General features: G+C 49.0%; 1 protein-coding gene across 3 annotated transcripts in view; it reads right to left on the bottom strand.

Annotated features, from left to right (window-relative positions):
• Positions 1 to 23,017, bottom strand: part of LOC119965747 (cadherin-20-like) — a 185,027-nt gene that overhangs the window by 47,413 nt on the left and 114,597 nt on the right. For 2 of the 3 annotated variants that reach the window (XM_038796530.1, XM_038796531.1), the window contains exons 2-3: positions 6,205 to 6,651; positions 5,318 to 5,612 (exon numbers count right to left, since the gene is read on the bottom strand). In XM_038796530.1, coding sequence (XP_038652458.1) covers positions 5,318 to 5,612; positions 6,205 to 6,408 — 499 coding nt within the window. In that variant the 5' untranslated portion in view covers positions 6,409 to 6,651. Of the gene's footprint in view, positions 1 to 5,317; positions 5,613 to 6,204; positions 6,652 to 23,017 lie in introns of those variants that run through there. The other variant, XM_038796532.1, reaches the window with a different exon arrangement.

The raw sequence follows: 23,017 nt of genomic DNA, 5'->3' as shown, positions 1-23,017 counted from the left end.
ACTGTACCTACATGCCAACACTGTACCTGCATGCTAACACTGTACCTACACGCTAACACTGTACCTACACGCTAACACTGTACCTACACGCTAACACTGTACCTACATGCTAACACTGTACCTGCATGCTAACACTGTACCTACACGCTAACACTGTACCTACATGCTAACACTGTACCTGCATGCTAACACTGTACCTACACGCTAACACTGTACCTGCACGCTAACACTGTACCGCCACGCTAACACTGTACCTACATGCTAACACTGTACCTACACGCTAACACTGTACCTGCATGCTAACACTGTACCTACACGCTAACACTGTACCTACATGCTAACACTGTACCTGCATGCCAACACTGTACCTACACGCTAACACTGTACCTACATGCTAACACTGTACCTACATGCTAACACTGTACCTACATGCTAACACTATGCCTGCACGCTAATACTGTACCTTTACGCTAACACTGTACCTACATGCTAACACTGTACCTGCATGCTAACACTGTACATACATGCTAACACTGTGCCTGCATGCTAACACTGTACATACATGCTAACACTGTACCTGCATGCAAACACTGTACATACATGCTAACACTGTACCTACATGCTAACACTGTACCTGCACGCTAACACTGTACCTGCATGCTAACACTGTACATACATGCTAACACTGTACCTGCATGCTAACACTGTACATACATGCTAACACTGTACCTGCATGCTAACACTGTACCTACACGCTAACACTGTACCTGCATGCTAACACTGTACCTACGCACTAACACTATACCTGCATGCTAACACTGTACCTACATGCTAACACTGTACCTACATGCTAACACTGTACCTGTACGCTAACACTGTACCTACATGCTAAAACTGTACCTACATGCTAACACCGTAACTACACGCTAACACTGTTCCTGCACGCTAACACTGTACCTGCACGCTAACACTGTACCTACATGCTAACACTGTACCTGCATGCTTACACTGTACCTACATGCTAACACTGTACCTACATGCTAACGCTGTACATACATGCTAATGCTGTACATACACACTAACACTGTACCTACACGCTAACACTGTACATACATGCTAACACTGTAACTGCATGCTAACGCTGTACATACACGCTAACACTGTACCTGCATGCTAACACTGTACATACATGCTAACACTGTACATGTACGCTAACACTGTACCTACATGCTAACACTGTACCTGCATGCTAACACAGTACCTACATGCTAACACTGTACCTACACGCTAACACTGTACCTACATGCTAACACTGTACCTACATGCTAACACTGTACCTACACGCTAACACTGTACCTACATGCTAACACTGTACCTGCATGCTAACACTGTACCTGCACGCTTACACTGTACCTATATGCTAACACTGTACCTACATGCTAACACTGTACCTACACGCTAACACTGTACCTGCATGCTAACACTGTACCTACATGCTAACACTGTACCTGCATGCTAACACTGTACCTACATGCTAACACTGTACCTACGTGCTAACACTGTACATACATGCTAACACTGTACCTACATGCTAACACTGTACCTACATGCTAACACTGTACCTACATGCTAACACTGTACCTACGTGCTAACACTGTACATACATGCTAACACTGTACCTACATGCTAACACTGTACCTATATGCTAACACTGTACCTACATGCTAACACTGTACCTACACGCTAACACTGTACCTGCATGCTAACACTGTACCTACATGCTAACACTGTACCTGCATGCTAACACTGTACCTACATGCTAACACTGTACCTACGTGCTAACACTGTACATACATGCTAACACTGTACCTACATGCTAACACTGTACCTACATGCTAACACTGTACCTACATGCTAACACTGTACCTACATGCTAACACTGTACCTACACGCTAACACTGTACCTACATGCCAACACTGTACCTGCACGCTAACACTGTACCTACATGCTAACACTGTACCTACACGCTAACACTGTACCTGCATGCTAACACTGTACCTACATGCTAACACTGTACCTGCATGCTAACACTGTACATACATGCTAACACTGTACCTACATGCTAACACTGTACCTACACGCTAACACTGTACCTACATGCTAACACTGTACCTGCATGCTAACACTGTACCTACATGCTAACACTGTACCTAAACGCTAACACTGTACCTACACGCTAACACTGTACCTACACGCTAACACTGTACCTACATGCTAACACTTTGCTGGAATACCCAGCAGGTGTGGCAGCCTCTGTGGAGAGAGGAACAGAGTTAAAAGGTGTGAGGAGTCAAATGTGACTCTTCCTCGAAGCCCTCAGATTTCTGCAACTTTAAAGTAATGAGATTTTAACCAGATTCTTAAATCAAACGCACCAATTTCTGTCGCAGGCTCTTCGCTCCCAGCTTCTTACTGCAGTACGCCAGAGCTCTGAGCGGAATATAAATGAGAGTAATCCCTCTGCATTCAGCTGAGGCTAGTACAAATACCTGAATCCATTCACCGAAATGCTCTCATTGAAAGACAGGTCAAGCTGTTGGAAATGCTGCCAGAGAGAGAGAGAAAGAGAGAGAGAGAGAGAGCGAGGGAGAGCAAGAGAGATGGTGCTAACGTGAATGGCACCAGGTTTGTGGAGATGGAGTGAGTTCAGTTTGTACACAGTGTGAAAGTATCTACAGTCACTCACTTCAGGCTAGGAAATCATTTTATAAAAATAAATTTAGAGTCCCCAATTCTTTTTTTTTTCCAATTAAGGGGCAATTTAGCGTGGCCAATTCCCCTACACTGCACATCTTTTGAGTTGTGTTAGTGAAACCCAGGCAGACACGGGGAGAATGTGCAAACTCCGCACTGACAGTGACCCAGAGCCGGGATCGAACCCGGGTCCTCGGCGCCGTGAGGCAGCAGTGCTAACCACTGCGCCAGCGTGCTGCCCAAGAGATTAGAAAATCTGACACAAGATGCTAGTGTGGTAGGTGCAATGTTACAGGCAAGAAATTCAGGGCATTGGCAAAGACAGGCCATTGTGAACAGAGATGTCAAATTGTATCGTTTTACTCAGAGCGTCCAATCATTAGGCATTGCCTTTATTTTAAATGCGAAGGAAGATCTTGAGCCTTTGGTTCAAAACGCATTTATTAGTAATTGGGGCACTAGGTTCGTTTAAATTAAAAGAAAATTCTCTGTTTATTACTGACATGGAGTCACTTGTCTCGGGTTCCAGCTTGACTGTTCCTGTGGCATCGGTTATGGGATTGGACCCCATGGGCGGGATTCTCCAATCCCACGGCAGAGTGTCCCCGCCGTCGTAAACGCCATGAACGGGCTGCTGCCAGGAACAATTCTGGCCCCTTCAGGGAGCCAGCACGACGCTGGAGCGGTTAGCGCCGCTCCAGCTGCCGATCCCAGCACGAATTGTGCGCCACGTGTTCCGCACATGTGCAATGGCGCCGGCACCAACGTGCGCCTGCGCAGTGGCCTCCTTCAACGCGCCGGTCCCGATGCAACATGGCGCAGGGCTACAGGGGTCGGCGTGTAGGAAAGGAGGCCCCCAGCCAGAGAGGCCGGCCCGCCGATCGGTGGACCCCGATCGCGGGCCAGGCCACACGGAGGCCCCCGCCCGGGGGGTCAGACCCCCCTCCCGCTCCCCCACAGGCTGCCACCCGATCCTTCAACGCTGAGGTCCCGCCGGCTCAGGGCCGGTTAGAACGACGCTGGTGGGACTCGGTTTTTTTCATGTGGTCACTCGGCCCATTCGGGCCGGAGAATCGCGGGGGATGCAGCGTAGAGCGGCCAGCGACCGGTGCCGTGCCAAACACGCTGACGCCAATGGCGCCAATTCCCCGCTCTGCGGAGAATCGCGTGCCATTGTTGGGGCGGCGTGTCCCAGTCGCGGGGATTCTCCGGCCCGGCCCAGGGCTGGGAGGATCCCGCCCCATGTGTCTTGGAGTTGGAAAAGAGAGTGGGGCATCTGATTGGTCTAAGGGCCATCCTGAATCTGCCTGGAAACTCGAATGGAAGGCCAATCGGAGTCCTTTCTCGCTTGTAACGGAGCATCTCCAGGATGACTGGGCGTCCCATTGTTAAACCTATTGGACATATAGTGAGGGTGACTAAAGAAATCTGCTTTTATAATAAGGAAATACCTGCTAAATTTGTAATTACCTGCTATAAACATTAACTTGGTAGTACAGAACTTGAATATTGCTGAAAAGAGACACACGTTGTCAAAGTTTTTTGTCTTGGACTCATTAAGACAAACACAGGAATACCACATTTCAAACAGGCACAACAATTTATAGTACAGGAAGAAAGGGTGCTGGTTTTTTGACATGTTAACTTTAGTTGGCTGAGGCACTGTCATGTTGAAAGCAACAGTGGCTCTCCCAGGTAATTGAGAAAAAAGTGCAAGGCTTGAACATATTCCTTTTGTTGGCAGAGAACAGGTCCCTGTGTATAAATGTATGTCACTACTATCAAGTGTAAATGATCCATCTTATACGCTTGACTGACTATCTCAAAGTGGTTGTTAGAGCAGCTATTGGCACACTCAGGTTCGTTCAACAAGTGCTGCCCACTCACGGAATCACATCGAGCAGTAGGTGCTTTGTTTTGGGCTTTTCAAGCACCGACTGGTTGAGTACCATCCTCAAGACGTACCAAAGCACTTTATAGCCAATTAAGTATTTTTGAAGCCAAAGAGAAAATGCTGGAAAATCTCGGCAGGACTGGCAGCATTTGTAGGGAGAGGAAAGAGCCAACGTTTCGAGCCCAGATGACTCTTTGCCAAAGTATTTTTGAAGTGTAGCCATTGTTTTAATGCCGGAAACACAGCAGCCAATTTGTGCACAGCAAACTCCCGCAAACAGCAATGTGGTAATGGTCAGAGAGAGAACCCAGTTTTTCGTGATGTTCATTAAGGAATAAATATTGGGCTGGGTGCCAGGGCTAACCCGCTCTCTTCTGAAATAGTGCCGAATGGCCTTTCACAAACTAAGAGGACAGGCGTGGCCTCTGGTTAAATGTTTCATTCAAAAGACATCACCTCTTAGAGTGCAGCACTTGGTGCTCAAGTCCTGAAGTGGGGTGTAAACGCACAAACTAGTGACTCAAGAGGCAAGGGCGCTATCCTCTGAAGCACAGAGCCACACTACCTACAGCCACATGACATCACTGCAGCTTCCATAGTAACCACACACAGGAACATCTTTGAATTACCGCCTTGTTTGAATAAGCGGTCACAAAATTGATTCTTACCCATTGGGGACATTTCAGGAACACTGGCTACATAAGGCCCATCGAGGAACTTTGGTTCGTTGTCATTGATGTCCTGGATTTTGATGATGAATTCAGACTCCGGCTCCATTGGTCTCCCGGTCCACCTGTCCAGGGCCTGAGCCCGTAAGGTGTAATGTGTTTTCTCCTCCCGATCGAGCCTCTGTACAGCGTGAATGTCTCCAGTGTTGTCATCAATAGTGAAAACAGTACCAGCTCCATCACCAGAGAGGATGTACCTGACCGAACCTTCTCCTTTGTCCATGTCTGAATGAAGCTATAATTACAAAATGATAAAAGCTGGTTTTATTGTTGTTGATTATTCCATCTCCACTTTATTCTCTTCAAATGTTCAGATTGCTGCGTCCTGCTATCTTATTTCCTCTTTTAGTGTGGCCTACCCAGCTTCTTCTCATTTTACATTACTAATTAATCAATCTCCCTGCCCCTTGCCTGAGAGTAGAGGAGGTTAAGGGGAAGATATGATAGAGATGCCCAATATCATGATCAGATCTGATAGACTAAATAAATGGAAACTTTACGGCGGCAGAAAGGTCGTTAACAATAGAATCCCTACAGTGGAGGAGGAGGCCATTTGGCCCATCAAGTCTGCACCGACCCTCCGAAAGAGCACCCTATCTGTGCCCTCTCCCCACCCTATCCTTGTAACCCCACCTAACCTTTGGACACCAAGTCGCAATTTAACATGGCCAATCCACCTAACCTGCAGATCTTTGGACTGTGGGAGCAAACCAGAGCACCAGGAAGAAACCCACGCAGACACGGCGCGAAAGTGCAGACTCCGCACAGGAGCCGGGGCCGGGATCGAACCCGTTCCTCAGCGCCGCCCACTATTTGCACGCTCTTACCTTGCCAACATAGAGAGGCTCTGACCCAGTGTATTCCTCCAACACGAAAAACTGGTTCCAGACCCAACCTCTCTTCACACGATGATGGAACACCTCACCACGTCGGCCGTTCTCCACTGCAGTTACTGGCTGTACCCCAAAGACGTGCATCAAATCAGCTAGACACAGCAACAGGCACACCCCAGGTAGGTATTTATTACACATGGTACTGTAAATCCACAAGGCCAAATTGTACAGGAAATGTAGGCGAGGAAGAGGAGGAAAGGGGCTGATGCTTTGCGAACTTGATATTTTGGAAACTTGGTGTAACAGTCTTTAGTCAAAGATCTTTCTCAAGAATTAGATTCGGATGGTTTTTCCTCTGATCGGTGTTTTTCACTTTTATTGCCACCAGCGTTTAAAGCCTTTCATCCAACAGAATTTTGCAAAATTTCATCAGCGCTGGACCTGCAATGAAAACACAAGTGAGTGTTCGATAATGTGCCACAACTTTAAAGAATAGCACACGCATTTCAGAAAGAATTCTCAAATTCCATACGTAAGCTCATTTTTTTTTACTAAGCAACGGAATCATAGAATTTACAGTGCAGAAGGAGGCCATTTGGCCCAAAGAGTCTGCACTGGCCCTTGGAAAGGGCACCCTACTTAAGCCCAAGCCTTCATTCTATCCCCGTAACCCAACCCAACCTTTTGGACATTAAAGGGCAATTTAGCACGGTCAGCCCACCTAGCCTGCACATCTTTGGGCTGTGGGAGGAAACCGGGGCAAACCCACACAGGCACAGGAAGTAAGTGCAAACTCCACACAGACAGTCGCCCAAGCTGGGAATCGAACCTGGGACCCTGGAGCTGTGAGGCAGCACCGCGAACCACTGTGCCACCCTGCCGCCCAACAGGCTGAAACCAGCTAGCTTATTAGTAATGAACTCCACTTAGCATTGAAATGGCTGTAAGTATGGCACACCACGAGACTTACATTTCGCTTGGATCGGTAATTACTCCTGGCATATATTGGTTCATGTTAGTTAGCAAAGAGTGAATAATCTTTTATTAAACATGCATCAGAAAACCATGTGATTTCAGAACACTGGTACATTTTTTGACAGTTTTAGTTTAATGGCTACAAGAATGTTAGTATTTACACGACCGTTGTTTTGCATTTTTCAGGCGGTCGATTTTGTCATCCCAGCCCCTCTGTCTGTCTGTCTGTCAATGTGATTCTTAACGGAGAAAGGAAACACGACGTTTTGATCGCCTGACACTCTTTTGTAAACATGAGAAAGATGTTCAGGCGTGAGGGAGTAATGATGGGTTTTTTACATTAACAAAAATAACGGACTGGAGCATGATGCTGGGAGAGCAGCTGTAGCTCACTTCAGAGAGTCTTTGCTTCTGAGTTGTGGGTTCAAGGCCCATCCCAGCCATCTTGAGCACCAAAATGAAGGCCATCACTCCAATGCAGCACTGAAGGAGTGCTGCACTGTGGCAGGTGCTGCATTTAGGGTGAGAAGTTAACCCCCAAGTCAGTCCTTAATTGTCCTCTCACATGGATTATTTTGTAGAAGAACAGACAGGTTATCCTCGATATCCTGACCATTATTTAACCATCGATCAGCATCGCAAAACAGCCGACCTGGCCATTACCAGGTTGCTGCTTGTGGGAGCTTGCTGTGCACAAATTGGCCGCCGTGTTTCCTACATTACACAAGTGTCAAAAACATTTCACCGGCTGCAAAGTGCCTTGGTTGGGCGGGTGGGGGGGGGGGGGGGGGGGGGGGGGGGCGGGGGGGCGGGGGGGGGGGGGGGGGGGGTGAGATGCGTCATCCGATGGATGTGAAAGGCGTTATAGAAATGTAATTTTTGTTTTACACTGTCCGTTTATCCTATGGGCGTTTATACTGGAGCCAACGAGTGGAGGTTTTACTATCAGAATCCCTGTTACGGAAACAAGTAGTCACAGTGATTAGCCATTGTACTTATACATTTTTATTTATCCTGCGGAAATACAATGGTGTTGACATATATAAACTACTTAAGGTTGGATGGAGTTCATGATATAGAAACTTTGTGAGGTTAATGTCTGCATTTCTGCTAATGTTTCTCCAGCCCCCTGCGATTGGGGTCAGTAATCCCTTCCGGCAAGTGTTCCGAGTGACAGTTAAGTAAAGAATATAACGGCATTGCTTATCTCTGTAGTGCCTCCAATTATCTTTTTGTTCTGATCATTTGCCAGTTACTGCTTTCAAGTTGGATATTTTCGTTTCCTTTCTGAATTTTCCGATTCTCCGATTAAATCCAGTCGGAAGGTATGGTTGCTTCCCTAGGCTATGGGACTGCAGACTGGCATTACTTCAGAAACCGTGTCACAACGGGGCGTATCAATGGAAGAGCTGGGAGATTGTGTGTCCTGGGAGAGGTGGTGGGGGGGGGGGGGGGGGGGGTACAGGCACCGTCTCCTGTCTCCCAGCACCCAGCAAGCCCCATTCCCTCGCTCACAAGGAGTGACCCTCCAAACCCACAGCCTGTCCTCCATGTAACCCAGGCCTGACTGGACCTCCAGCCTTCATCCAATCGATCAGAACACAAGAGGGGACTGCGGCTTCAGCTGTACAAAACCCAGATTAGACCAGGCCTGGAGTACCGGCAGCGATTCTGGGGCACCACCCCTCACATTGGCCTTGTAGGGAGTGCAACGTGGATTTACCAGAATGAGATCTGGACTCCAAGGGTGAAATCATGAGGAGAGATTACAGATATTGATTTGTATTCCCTGGAACTATTAACAATAACGGGTGGTTTGATCAAAGTTTTCATGTTATTGAGTAGGCAGAGGGACACTAATTCCACTCATTAGGGAGTCTGGGATTAGGGGGCAGAGTCTAAAATCAGAGGCAGACCGTTCAGGATTGAAGTGAAGAAACACTTTCACTCACAAATGTTGGTAGAAGTTTGGAACTCTCTTTCAAAATGGCATGATGCTCAATTCATTGTTAATTTTAAGTCTGTGGTTGACAGACTTTGCCAGCCAAACGTCTTACAAATTATGGGGCAAAGGCTGGTATAGAGCTAAGATCAGCCATGATCTTATTGAACAGGCTGAGGGGGTCAATGGCCCTCTCCTGTTGTTATGATCCCTGGAGAGCCCCTCGATATTGAAGGGGAAATTCAAAATCTACTGGAAGAGTAAAGTCACAAGATTCTGCAGTTTACTATAAAAGAGTCAAACAATGCAAACGCTACAAACTAAACATTACCTTGGGTTATCAATTATACTTTCCACTCAGAAAAAAACAATAAACTAAGGGCGCGATTCTCCGCACTCCCGACGGTGCGGAGAATAGCGTGGCTCGTAAAATTTTACGGCCACGCTGTTCCGACGCCCTCCCGCTATTCTCCCCCCCCCATGCCCGACTCCCGATACGAATCGCTGCCGCCGATTTTTTACAGCCGGCAGCGATTCTCAGCTGTTCGATGGGCCGAGTTCCCAGCCCTTTACGGCTGTTTTTACGAACGGCAAACACACCTGGTCTGGCCGTTCGTAAAAACGGCCGTAAACTCTCGATCTTTAAAACCATGGCACCGATTGGCACGGCAGTACCACGGCCGTGCCAAGGGTGCCATGGGCCCGCGATCGGTGGGCACCGATCGCGGGCAGCGGGCCCGATGCCCGCGCTCTCTTTGTCCCTCCGCCGCCCCGCTGTATCACTTCGCGGGGCGGCTGAGGGGCATCCCGGCCCGCGCATGCGCGGGTTTCGCGCAAATGCATGATGATGTCATCCGCGTATGCGCGGGTTGGAGTCTTCCAATCCGCGCATGCGCGGCTGACGTCATATGACGCGTCAGCCGACGCTAACTCTGGCAAGCGGGCTTAACGAAATTCGTTAAGCCCGCGATGCCGGAGTTTACGGCGTCGGCATGCTAGCCCCGACCGGGGACCAGAATCGGTTCCCGGTCGGGAAGGGGGGGGCTGGCGTCAAACCCGCCCGGATTTGACGCCAGCCTTACATTTCTCCCCATATGGGAGAATCGCGCCCAAGGCTTCCGGTGATGGGGATATGCTGAGCGGATGTGCAAAAGGTGGCTCTCCTCCTCAGAACCCAAAATTAGGCTCTTTTACACAAAAAAGCCGGCAAGAACAGGGAAAAAAGCATCCCATCACCCTCTCCAACAGAAACACAAGGAGCAATGCCGAACAACAGGGCCATAATGAGGCAAGAGAAGTGAGCGAATGAGATGGTAGACTCATGAGGTGAAGGGATGCCGGCCACACCAGAATGAGAGGGCCCAATAAACCGTACACAGGGTTCCCCCTCACCAGAGGGCCCAATAAACCGTACACAGGGCTCCCCCTCACCAGAGGGTCAACAAGCCGTACACGGGTCTCCCCCTCGTCGGAGGGTCAACAAGCTGTACACAGGGCTTCTCCTCGATGGAGGGTCAACAAGCCGTACGCGGGGCTCCCTTCACCGGAGGATCAACAAGCCATACACAGGGCTCCCCCTCGCCGGAGGATCAACAAGCCGTACGCGGGGCTCCCCCTCACCGGAGGGTCAACAAGCCGTACGCGGGGCTCCCCCTCGCCGGAGGGTCAACAAGCCGTACACGGGGCTCCCCCTCGCCGGAAGGTGGATGGGGGAATTTCCTTACCGGGGGCTCAGGGAGCTGAAGGAAGAGATAAAGGTTGACATAAAAGCTGTGGTCAGGGTGACCATTGCGGAGGCCTTGGCCACCATCCAGGTGGCTCTGGACAAGGCAGAGAGGCAGCTGGAGGCCCACGGGAAAGAACTGGAGAGAGCCTCAACACAGCAGAGTGTCTGGATCGTCGCCCTAGAGATGGAGGTAGTGAGGTTGGTGGTGACGCAGGGGAAGCATAAAGGGAAAGATAGAGGACCAGGAGAACTGGTCACGGTGCCAGAACCTATGGATAGTGGGCCTGCCAGAGGGAACTGGAGGCAGGGCCTCCCTGGACTATGTGGTCCAGATGGACTATGTGGTCCAGATGTGGGAAACCTGGTGGGTAGGGACAGCTTCCCAAACCTGCCAGAGATACACAGAGCCCACAGGTCGCTACGGCTGAAACCCAAAGCTGGAGAACAGCAGAGGGCTGTAATCGCAAAGATGCACCGATACCAGGACTGAGAAAGAATCCTGCGCTGGGCCAGGCAAACAGGGACCTGCAACTGGGAAGGGCACCAGATTAAAATATATCAGGGTATTGGGGCCGAGCTCGCCAAGTGCCGAGCCGTGTTCAACAAAGCAGAGGTGGAATTACAGCGACAAAGACAGTTATGGACCCAGGGGAACGGTACGTCATGGTCAGCAGTGCCCTGGGTGGGGCACCTGTGGTCCTTGTTGATGTGTACGCTCCCAACTGGGACCACATGGAGTTTATAAAGAAGACCATGTGGAAATGGCTGACATAGATACGCACTGACTAATTGGGGGTGGGGGGCTTTGAACTGTATACAGGACCCACGGACGGACAGAACAAACCCCAAATTGAAGAAGACCTCAAATATGGTGAAGGAATGGAGTGCGGTTATGGAGCAGATGGGGATGATGGACCCATGGGGATTCCCACACGGGGAGAAGGAATTCTCCTTCTGCTCCCGCGTACACAGGGCATACTCACGCATCAAAATGATCATGGCATTTGTGTGTGTTTGTGGGGTGGGGTGGGGTGGGGGGGGGGGGGGGGGGGGGGGAGGGGGGCGAGAATCCAAAAGGTCCTACAGAGGAAGAGGTGCAGGAGAGGGCTGGCCCTCCCAAACCTGCAATGCTATCACTGGGCAGCCACAGCAGAAAGGGTGAGAAGGGGCTGGAAACACAATAAATAAGGATGGAGGAGAACTCCTGCATAGGGACGTCCCTCCAGGCCCTTATCACCTTATCACAGCAACACTTCCATCCCCGCCCAGCCAAGTACTCTGCAAGCCCAGTGGTAAAAGCCACGTTCTGGACATGGAACCAGCGAAGGAAATGCTTCCGCCTGACCAAAATGTCCAACAAGGCCCCCCATCTGCAGCAATTACATGTTTCCGCCACCCACAATGGACGCCACCTTCAAAAGGTGGAGACAGGACAGGGGGACACTGGCAGTTAGGGACTTCTACACAACGGCAGACTAGCGATGCTAGAGAAGCTGACAGAGAGTTTGCAACTGTCCAAAGGGAATGAACTGTGACATTTAGAAATCAAAAGCTTCCTCCGTAAAGAAGTGACATCAATCCCACGGAAGCGAGGACACTCAATAATAGAGGAGTTGTTGGACGCGGGTGACTTGGGGAGGGGGAACTGCGGGGACCGGTATGGGCGACTGTTAGAGGAGGCACGTTCCCTGCTGGACGAGACAAGAGAAAAATGGGAGGAAGAACGAGGGATGGAAATAGGTTGGGGACTCTGGAGCGAAGCACTGAACAGGGTCAGCTCCACCTCCACATGCGCAAGGCTAAGCCTGATGCAGCTGAAAGTGGTGCACAGAGACCATCTGACCAGAACCCGAATGAGCAGGAGGCGGAGGACAAGTGTGAAAGGCACCAGGGAGGCCCGGCCACCCACACCCACATGTTCTGGGTCTGCCCCAGACCTGTCAGGTTCTGGACAGCCTTCTTTGAGGCAATGTCCAAGGTTGTGGGGATGAGGGTGGAGCCATGGCCGAAAGTGGCGGTCTTCGGGGTATCGGAGCAGCCAGAACTCTTCTGGGGAAGGAAAGCCGACGCCCTTGCCTTTGCTTCCCCTAATTACCCGCAGAAGAATCCTGCTCGGCTGGTGATCAGCAGCACCACCCACAGCTGCAGACTGGCTGTCCGACCTGTTGGAATTTCTCCACTTGGAGAAAATCAAATTCACCATCCGGGGGTCGGAAGAGGGTTTCACAAGACGTGGAAGCCAGTCACCAACCTGTTCCAGGGCCTGTTTGTAGGCAACAGCCAATAGAACAGGGGGGACACAGAGAAGCCACAGATATGGGCAGCACGGTAGCACAGTGGTTAGCACAGTTGCTTCACAGCTCCAGGGTCCCAGGTTCGATTCCTGCTTGGGTCACTGTCTGTGCGGAGTCTGCACATCCTCCCCGTGTCTCTGTGGGTTTCCTCCGGGTGCTCCGGTTTCCTCCCACAGTCCAAAGATGTGCAGGTTAGGTGGACTGGCCATGATAAATTGCCCTTAGTGTCCAAAATTGCCCTTAGTGTTGGGTGGGGTTACTGGGTTATGGTGATAAGGTGGAGGTGTTGACCTTGGGTAGGGTGCTCTTTCCAAGAGCCGGTGCAGACTCGATGGGCCAAATGGCCTCCTTCTGCACTGTAAATTCTATGATAAGTAAAGGAAAGGGAACGAAGGGGAGGGGGGCTGAGGAGGATGGAGCAGAGGGGAAGGGGGGAAATCCAGAAGAAGACCGTGAAACGCAAGGGGCACAACCGCAGGGGACAGATCCAAGGGCAATCGGAGGATCACAGAGAGTAGCAACAAGTGGAGAAGCACAAGGTAGGGCCGACAATAGGCAGGGTAGCTGAGGCAGGCTGGCCAAATGGGGTCCACCCCCACCGAAAGGAGACAAAGCAGGCAAATGTAAAAATGCACACCTGGTTTATTTGTACCTTGTTGGCTTTTTAATTTTCTCTCTTCCCTTGAATAATTATAGCCACACCCTGTCGCGACACCGCCCCGACGCTGGTCCGCCGATTTTCCGGAGAGCGGAGAATCGGCACCATTGGCGTCGGTGCGGTAAAACAAATCCGAGTCCCACTGGCGGCATCCCCGTGTGGTCTTACCCTAAGGGGCCTCGGCATGCATCCTTCTGGGGGCGGCTTAGAGGGGGGGTCCAACCCTGGGTGAGCCTCCCCGGTGGCCTGGCACGCAATCGGGGCCTACCGATCGGCGGGCCAGCCTCTCGGGCTGGGGGCCTCTTTTGTTCCGCTTTGGCCCCTGTAGCCCTACGCTATGTTGCGCTGGGGCCGCGCAGAGAAGGGAGCCACCACGCATGTGCACAATCGTGCCGATCGCACTGCGCATGCGCGCTTTGGCTCTGTCGGACTTCGCATGCGCAGACCCGCGCCGCCAATTTGATGCCGGCATCGGCAGCTGGAGCGGCGTGGGTCACTCCAGTGATGTGCTGGCCCCCTGTAGGGGTCAGAATAGGTGCTCCTGAGGACATGTTGACGTTGTCGTGAAACGCAATGGCGTTTACAAAGGCACCAACACTTAGCCACAGGATCAGAGAATGCCGCCCATGCTAGCTTATCATAAGTGAAATCCTTAATTGAACCTTTCCCTTTTTGCTTTACTTTCACCCCAGAAAGTCTTTGCCACCTGTCAGGTTCTTTCCCATCTTGGGAGACAACCAAAGTGCCACAGCCCTCAGGAATTCTCAGTGTTCCTACTATCCTCTTGAGGTATGAGCTTTCTCGGGGTCCTTCCACCAGTGCCAGCAAATGAACCCTTAAGCGCCTCATGACACTCGACACTCCAGTACATACACGGGCTTCACCACACCCTGGTTTACGGCCTACAGCTTCCTTTCAGCTGTTAGCAAATTCTCCCTCTGCCTGCTAAATCCAGGACTTCCAGCCCAGCCGCCAACTCGGGCACTTTCATCTCCAACTCCTAAAACCTTCTGGAAAAATCCCGCAGCCAACTTGTCAGAATTCACTCATCACTCTGGCAACAGATGTCAATTGAGATGTACGACAGATATTTACATTAATTAACTTTAGCTTCAAAACCAGACCTCTTGACTCTGAGCTCTGCATGATTAATTAAAATTTCCAGTGAAGTGGGGGCAATTTTCGTCAGGATTACTGTCTGCACTTCCCCAGTAAAATGAAGGCTCTCTGCCCTTTGTAGCTTTAACCCCCCTCTCTCTCTAACCTTATAAACCAGGGGCTTGTAAAGCAGAACAAGGCCAGCAGTGTGGGTTCAATTCCTGTTCCAGCCTCTCCAAACAGGCACCGGAGTGTGGCGACTAGGGACTTTTCACAGCAACTTCATTGAAGCCTACTTGTGACAATAAGCGATTATTATTATAAATACGCATGGAGACCTTTGCACTGCCACAACATGAGGTAACTTGGCAATTTCGAACGTCAAACTTGAATTACCTGTCCAAATTTAATTTTCCCAGTACTAAACGTGACCTCCAAAATATTAAAAGGGGCCATGAACTAGATGATTATGACGGTGTTCCTATGTTCCCGTTGCCACAAACCTAAAACTCCCAAAACCATCAGTCCCACCTCATTGAAAAAAAAATCCTTCTTGGGATGTGTCGCTAACAAGGCCTACATTTATCGCGCATCCATAAGTGACCTTGAGTAGATGACGATGATCTGACTTGCTGCCATCCATGTGGTGTAGGTACATCCAGGCTGCTGTTAGGAAGGGAGTTCCATGATTTTGACCCAGCGGCAGTGAAGGAACGGTGATATAGTTCCACACCAGGAGGAGAACTTGGGGGTGGCGGTCTTTCCAGGTGTTTGCTGCCCTTGTTCTTTTAGGTGGCAGAGGTCACAGGTTCGGAAGGTGCCGCAGTAACACCTTGTGGGGGTAGTGCTGGCTGCTGCCACTGTCCGTCAGTGCGGAGGAGTGAATGTTTAAGGTGGTGGATGGGCTGTCGGTCATTTGGGCTGCTTTGTCCTGGATGGTATCAACTTCTTTTTAGAACTGCACTCATCCAAGCAAGGTAGATGTGGACGATAGAACGACTTTTTTAAAAAAAGGAGGTAAACAAACCAAACAAGACTACAGGAGGTTAATGTTATCATAATACTTTGTGTATTTGTATTTTTAAATGGGTTCTGATGACACTTTAATAACCTTCTTAATAACCATCTAGTATTGCGTTCCATTTCTGACTACTAAGCACATTGAAGCAATGGGTAAACCACCTCTCTTCCGAAGACAGCTTTGAGTTCAATATTTCAGCCAACCAGTTACGTAATGAAATAAAACCTGCGTATTATTTAAAAACAATTTGAAATGCACTATGGGCTTGGAGTTTATGAGGCTGCATTTGCTTGACCATGTTTTCCTGTTCATTTAACAAGCATAAATTTGCAAACTGCTGTTTGCGACAAGTAGAAATCCCCATCGAACTACAGAACTGGATGGTTTTGAGGATTTGACCTTACCACGACTGTTTCTGTGACAGCTTTGGTGCTTTTGCTTCTAAACCCCCGAGGTAACAGCCCATAGAAGAAATAATTAAAGTTCTAAAATCTATTTTCACGGACCAACTCAACGGTTTCATCAACGGCCAATCACATTATATGTTATGATATCAGAAGTGATTTTTATATTCTAATTCTGATAAGAAATGTGAATGGATACCATGGACAGACGTCACACAGATTAAACTCTCTCTTTCTCTCCATGCACACGCTCCATCTGATTTGGGTTTTCACTAACTTTCGGGAGTAATTTTGACTTTGGCTGACAAATGTGGGACAGTGAATCAGCTGCCTGTATACATCGCTCCTGATTAGGAAAGAAAGCAAGAATTTATGTCACGCCTTTCACAGTCTCAGTTCATCCCAAAGCACTTTCCAGCTACTTCTGAAATGCTGTCACTGCAGTCGACGTACCGAGTAGAACTGACGCCAATTTTGACACAGCGAGCTCCCACAAACGGCGATGTGACAATGACCAGATAGTCGGTTTCTACGATATCAGTTGACAGATAGGAAATGGCCAGGACACCCAGGAGTAACTCACCCGCTCTTTTTCAAGTGGCATGGGAAATCATTAACTCAAATAGTTTCTCCTATGGAGGAGAGTTGAATTTGGAATCTACAATTGTGGGTCGGTTAGAGGAAACTTCGAGGGACAACCTTGCCGGATGTAAGTGGGAAGCCCATGAAATCTCAACCCAGATTTGAACCTTTCAAAACAATCTGAAGACTAAGTGGCTGATCGCCCAATTTCTGATGAGTATCTGACTTAAGTTATTGAAGTTGGGCGGGGGGGGGGGGGGGGGGGGGGGGGGGGGGTTGTATAATAGCGGGAAATGAAGTCAAATGTATGTAGAAGGAACGCGGAGTTAAGTAAAAACAAAGGACGGCACAGTAGTTAGCACTGCTGCTTCACTGGACCAGGATCCGGGTTCAATTCTGGCCTTGGGACACGGTTTGAATGGAGTTTGTATGTCCTCCCCGTGTCTCCAGTTTCCTCCCACAGTCCAAAGATGTGTGGGTTAAGCAGATAGGCCAAGCTAAATTGTCCGTTAGTGTCCAGGGATGGGCAGATTAGGTTATAAGGTTACGGCGATAGGGAAGGGTGGATGTAGGAGTGGAAATAGGTTGAATGGTCATTGTAAGGGTTGGTGCAGGCTCGATGGGCTGAATGGCCTCCTTCTGCATTGTAGGGATTCTATTCTATTCCAAATTGGCGGGTGGATGGGGTCTTGGGTTGATGTCCCACCCAAAAGACAAATAATGGTGCACAAGCCCCTGGGGTGGGAGGTGAACCCCCAGCCTTCGGGGTCAGCAGGCTCCTCATTCAGCCACGGCTGACAATTCATGTCCATTGGAGTAGATTGGCTACATTATTCTCCAGTGACATTTATGGAGGCAGCGGGTACCGTGGATGCTCAGAGCACTGTTAAAATCTGCCCGTAAACCTTGACTCATCCTTTTTCCCTGCTCCGAGCAACTCTGCACAGCCAAGGAGGGACGATTGGTGCTGTCAGAGGCTGGGAACGTCAACTCCCAGCGGGTCTCGGGCCTCCTGGAAGAGGCTGCCCATGCCCAGTTGGTGTCTGTTACCATCTTTAGGCCAGGAATGTGGGTCTCCCTCACATACCCCAGATGGGAAATGGCTGCACAGTCGCAGTTTGTTTGTTTTCGCGTCTTCAGGCCGGGGAGCGCACATGTGCGAAAGAAGTGAAACGCGGTCAGCTGACTTGAACTGCAGCACCATTCGGGAGAAGCAGAACACGATGGAGGGGACACAGGGAACCCAGCCCAAGAAGAAGGCCCCAAACCAGGGAGTGGGTAGAAAGAGATGAAAGTCCTGGGCAGGGACAAAAACAGGGATGGGGGATAAGTCCCACTGAGTCAAGTTAAATGACAGGAGCAGAGCAAAAAAGGGCACCACATTAAAGAACGAGTCGTGGGGAGCAGGCGTGAAGCAAAGTGGCCTTGAGAGTAGCCCAAAGATTTGAGAGGGCAACTGAAGATTGGTAACTGTGGGCAGGATGGGAAATTATACCCTTTTGGAGATGTGCTGTTCTGGCCGAAGATCTGAAAGTTTGTGTAGAACATAGAACATAGAACAGTACAGCACAGAACAGGCCCTTCGGCCCTCAATGTTGTGCCGAGCCATGATCACCCTACTCAAACCCACGTATCCACCCTATACCCGTAACCCAACAACCCCCCCTTAACCTTACTTTTATTAGGACACTACGGGCAATTTAGCACGGCCAATCCACCTAGAAGGTGAAACCTGAGTGTTCAGAGATCCAGGGGAAAAGAGTCTCAGAGGTGAGATTGAAACCCTGGATGTGAACCCTGTTATGACGTTCGAGAAGAAATGCTGGAATTATACACGGAAATATTGGACTTCGAAAAGACCTGAGTTTTATCTGTTTAAAAAGGACACTGACCACAAAGGTGGTTGAGAATGTACCGCTAGCCACTGACAGGAATAGCTGCATGATCTTTCTCCCAGAAACAATGGAACCTGTGGTTCCAGACAAGGTCATTCTAAATGAATCCAAAGACTGATCCATCTCTAGTAAAGACAAAATAACATAATGGCTGTCTCATCCTCACACCCTGGGGATAATTGCCTTGACCAACTCGGGGACTCCAGTTCAAATACAAAAAGACAGGGGTTGAAAGTTAGCAGAGAGAGCTGTCTAGTGTGTGTGTGTGTGTGTGTGTGTGTGTGCTGTGACAAAAGCAGCACAGTAGCGCAAGTGGATAGCACTGTGGTTCCACAGCGCCAGGGTCCCAGGTTCAATTCCCGGCTGGGTCACTGTCTGTGCAGAGTCTGCACATTCTCCCCGTGTCTGCATGGGTTTCCTCCGGGTGCTCCGGTTTCCTCCCACAGTCCAAAGACGTGCAGGTTAGGTGGGTTGGCCATGATAAATTGCCCTTAGTGACCAAAAAAAGGTTAGGATGGGTTATTGGGTTACGGGGATAGGATGGAAATGAGGGCTTAAGTGGGTCGGTGCAGACTCGATGGGCCGAATAGCCTCCTTCTGCACTCTATGTTCTATGTTCTAAAAGCATTTGGAGGATTTGCTGCACCAAATGTGATACAGTAACTGAGGCAGGGTCCCTGCAAAAATAGCCAGCTTTTACAGGAACATCTAAAACTCTCTCTCTGGCTGTGAAAGTTGATCAGCCAGCAGAAGGATCGCAGCTGGGAAAAGAACTGAAATCTGTCTACCAAACTCCAGAACATCAGAACTGAAACATCAATGACTGGATTTAACCCATCATCTTCTAATCTTTGTAACTGAAGGACTGTTCCAAATATATTTTTATTTATATTTACTTTCTATTGGACTCAATTCTGACTTCTGGGGCGGGATTCTCCATAAACCGGCGGGGAGGGCTACTCCAGCGCTGAGGATTGGCATGAACCACTCCGGCATCGGGCCGCCCCGAAGTTGCGGAATCCTCTGCACCTTCAGGAGTGCAGAGCCGGAGTGGTTTGCGCCGCGCCGGCCGGCGCGGAAGGGCCTCTGCCGGCCGGCGCGAGTTGGAGCATGCGCATGAGCGCCAGCGTGTGGTGGCGTCATCCCAGCACATGCGCAGGGGGGTTCATCTCCGCGCCAACTGTTACAGCGGCTGGCGTGGAGGAATAGAGTGCCCCCCCCCCCCCCCGAGGACCCGGAGGTCACCCTCAGAGCCAGGTCCCGCCGGTAAGAACCTTTTGTAATTTACGCCTACGGGACCGGCTGAAAACGGGCGGCTACTCAGCCCGACGGGGGTGGGGGGGTCGGAGAATCCCACCCCAGATCTGTGTGAATGCAGATACTTTTGTTTCACCATTTCTCCTTATCTTTTTAGTAGTTAGTAAACTTACTTATCTTAACAAGGTGGCCTGGTTAAATTGGTTCTTGTTTAAACATAACTATTGGGCCTGGAAAAGGTTAACCTAGTTGGGTTAAACCTTGCTGGGAGCAGGTCATCCCTCCTCATCCAGGTTTGTCGCAATCTAGGGGTATCCCAGTCGGATTTTGACAAATTGAGGGGCCTCGCCCAGATCAACAGTGTTTGAGGAACCTCACCTGGAGGTGGCTGTAACAATCCTTGTTGAAGCCAGTCAAGTGGGAGAAACGTTTAGAGAGAATACCAAAGCAAGTAGTTTGAAGGTAGAGATTGGAATCCCTTGTGAAAAAGACATTTACAGTGAGACTGGTTGACTCATCGTGTGACAAGTGACTGGGTGGATTGTTGAGGAATCCATAGAATCTGCTTTTCATACCTCGGTTATTTACCTTGGAGTGTGACCTGCTTGTCCACAGTTCGCCAGTTAAGGCATCTGTACTGCATACTTACCCTGAACATGATGTCATTTTATTCTTCTAAATGTCTGTAAAAATATAGCTGGGGGGAAGGAATAATGAATATTTGAATAATTTTCTTCTGTGTGATTTGAGATCTTTCCAACCGTTGGTGTAATATAGTTCATTTTTTTGTTTGATAAATGTTTTATTCTTTGTGTTAAAGGTTAAAGGTTAAAGGGGCTGGTTTAGCTCACAAGGCTAAATCGCTGGCTTATAAAGCAGACCAAGCAGGCCAGCAGCACGGTTCGATTCCCGTACCAGCCTCCGCGGACAGGCGCCGGAATGTGGCGACTAGGGGCTTTTCACAGTAACTTCATTGAAGCCTACTCGTGACAATAAGCGATTTTCATTTCATTTCATTTCATCAGCTGACTCCTGTGAATTTGTTCAGTAACTTTCCCCCATGGGTTTTTAAAAAATGGTTCGGATCTATCAAGCCAGCTTCCTCTCTGGCACCTGAATTGTCGAGTATTAACATCAGCTGGGATCATCAGCTGGGATCGTAACACAATGGAGTCGATAATGAAGGAAAATGAAATGATTGGAAGATCACAATGGGCGGGATTTTCCAGCCCCGCCCTCCCCCTCCCGCTCCCCCCACCGCAGCATGTTTTCTGGTGATAGAGAAAGCTCGCCATTGGCCGCTGGTTGGATTATCAGGTCCCGCCGATGTCTATTGCGCACTGTGTGGCTCACCCATCCTACCACCCGGGAACTCACTCTTTGCCGCAGGACTGGAAGATCCCATCGACCAGGAAGGACCGGAAAATCCCACCCATGGTTACTGCGCCTCATCTCGATGTAACGGTTTATGTCATGGGCTGGAGACCCAAGGTGAAAGAGTTCTGAACCCCACAGAGTTGGGATCTGGTATAATAAATAATTGCTCCTACTCAGAGCAGAATCCAACTCAGTCAGTGGGCAACACAAGCTTTTGGGTGGGTTGATATATTCCGCTGAATGCTTTTTTGAAAAGAAATTAATTATTTGAAAGGCACGTTCCTGGGGAACCTTAAATACAACTGCGACCATTTGCATTTTTATAGGATCTTTAGTAGCATAAATCAACTCAAGATGCTTCACAGGAGAGTTATTGAATGACATAAAAATATATTAAGACAGGTGAAAGAAATATAGAGACAGAGAGGCGCAGGAAGGGAATGCCATTTGAACAATCTACAATGATTCTGGGGAGCAGGCTATAAATTGGCACACGTCTATGAATATAGTTTGTGATTTAAAGTGAATCTCGTGAAAGAAAGCAATGATTTAAAAATGGGAGCCTGAACTAAATTCTAGTACTTAAGGCGGTGTACATAATAAAGTTTGGAGATAATTGCACCCCATCTTAAGTTTAGAGGCTCAGTTAGGTTCCACAGAAGCAGCAACTGAAAAGATGGTCGGGCAAAACGTTTAGGATGGAGAGCATTTTAGTGAATACAACATTATGTACAAGTGGCATGTTGCATTTCAATTTGATTTAGCGGTTGCACTGGGCATGTAAACAAACAAGAACAACAGATTCCTTTTCACAAAGGCAATGTGCTTTAAACTACACAGATACAGGGAACATTCACCACTTTCTGGATGTAAACATGTGACAATATACCCTAATGACTAAATGATTCAGGATGTTGGTGGCCACGTAGTGCGAGAATTAGCATATTTATCCTTCAGGGTCTCTCCAATCTGACAGCAATGCTGGTCGGCAGGGAAACATTTTCCTAGCGGTTAAGGGTCTTTTGTTAAGATCAATTCAAATTAGCCTGAGACCTCAGCTAGTTCGGGCCAATTTCTTTCTGCTTTTTTTTTGTGGTCGTATTCAATGAACTCTATTATTCATTCAGCACACACAAACCGCGCTCTATCTACACGGCTATGGGTTTGAATAGCTTCTTTCCGAGCAGCGAGCAGTCAGGTCAATTGGTTAGTGGTGACTATGTCGGAACAGGGACCCACATGATGAGTCAGAAGTCGCAGAAGAAACTAAGGCAAAAAGACCCCTCCCAAAACATCATTTATATACTGCAGAGAACTTGATTCAACTCTTTCCTGATGAATGTGATTTGAACCATGACCCTTGATCAATGGAGAATATGGTTACAATAGACAACTATTCACAAGCTGTGAAGCCATGATCTGGCATCATTTCAGCATTACTTTGCGATTTGCAGATCTTATTTTTCGGACTGAAATATGCCCCTGGACCCTCTCTAAGCCAGAAAGGGATAAATGAGAAAAAAAAAAATGATAATTTAAGTTAAATTTTAAACACCTCCAAGAATGATTTGCAATGTG

This window comes from Scyliorhinus canicula, chromosome 5 (genome assembly GCF_902713615.1).
Source record: "Scyliorhinus canicula chromosome 5, sScyCan1.1, whole genome shotgun sequence".
Classification (NCBI taxonomy): domain Eukaryota; kingdom Metazoa; phylum Chordata; class Chondrichthyes; order Carcharhiniformes; family Scyliorhinidae; genus Scyliorhinus; species Scyliorhinus canicula.
This window is presented reverse-complemented; position numbering and strand designations above follow the sequence as displayed.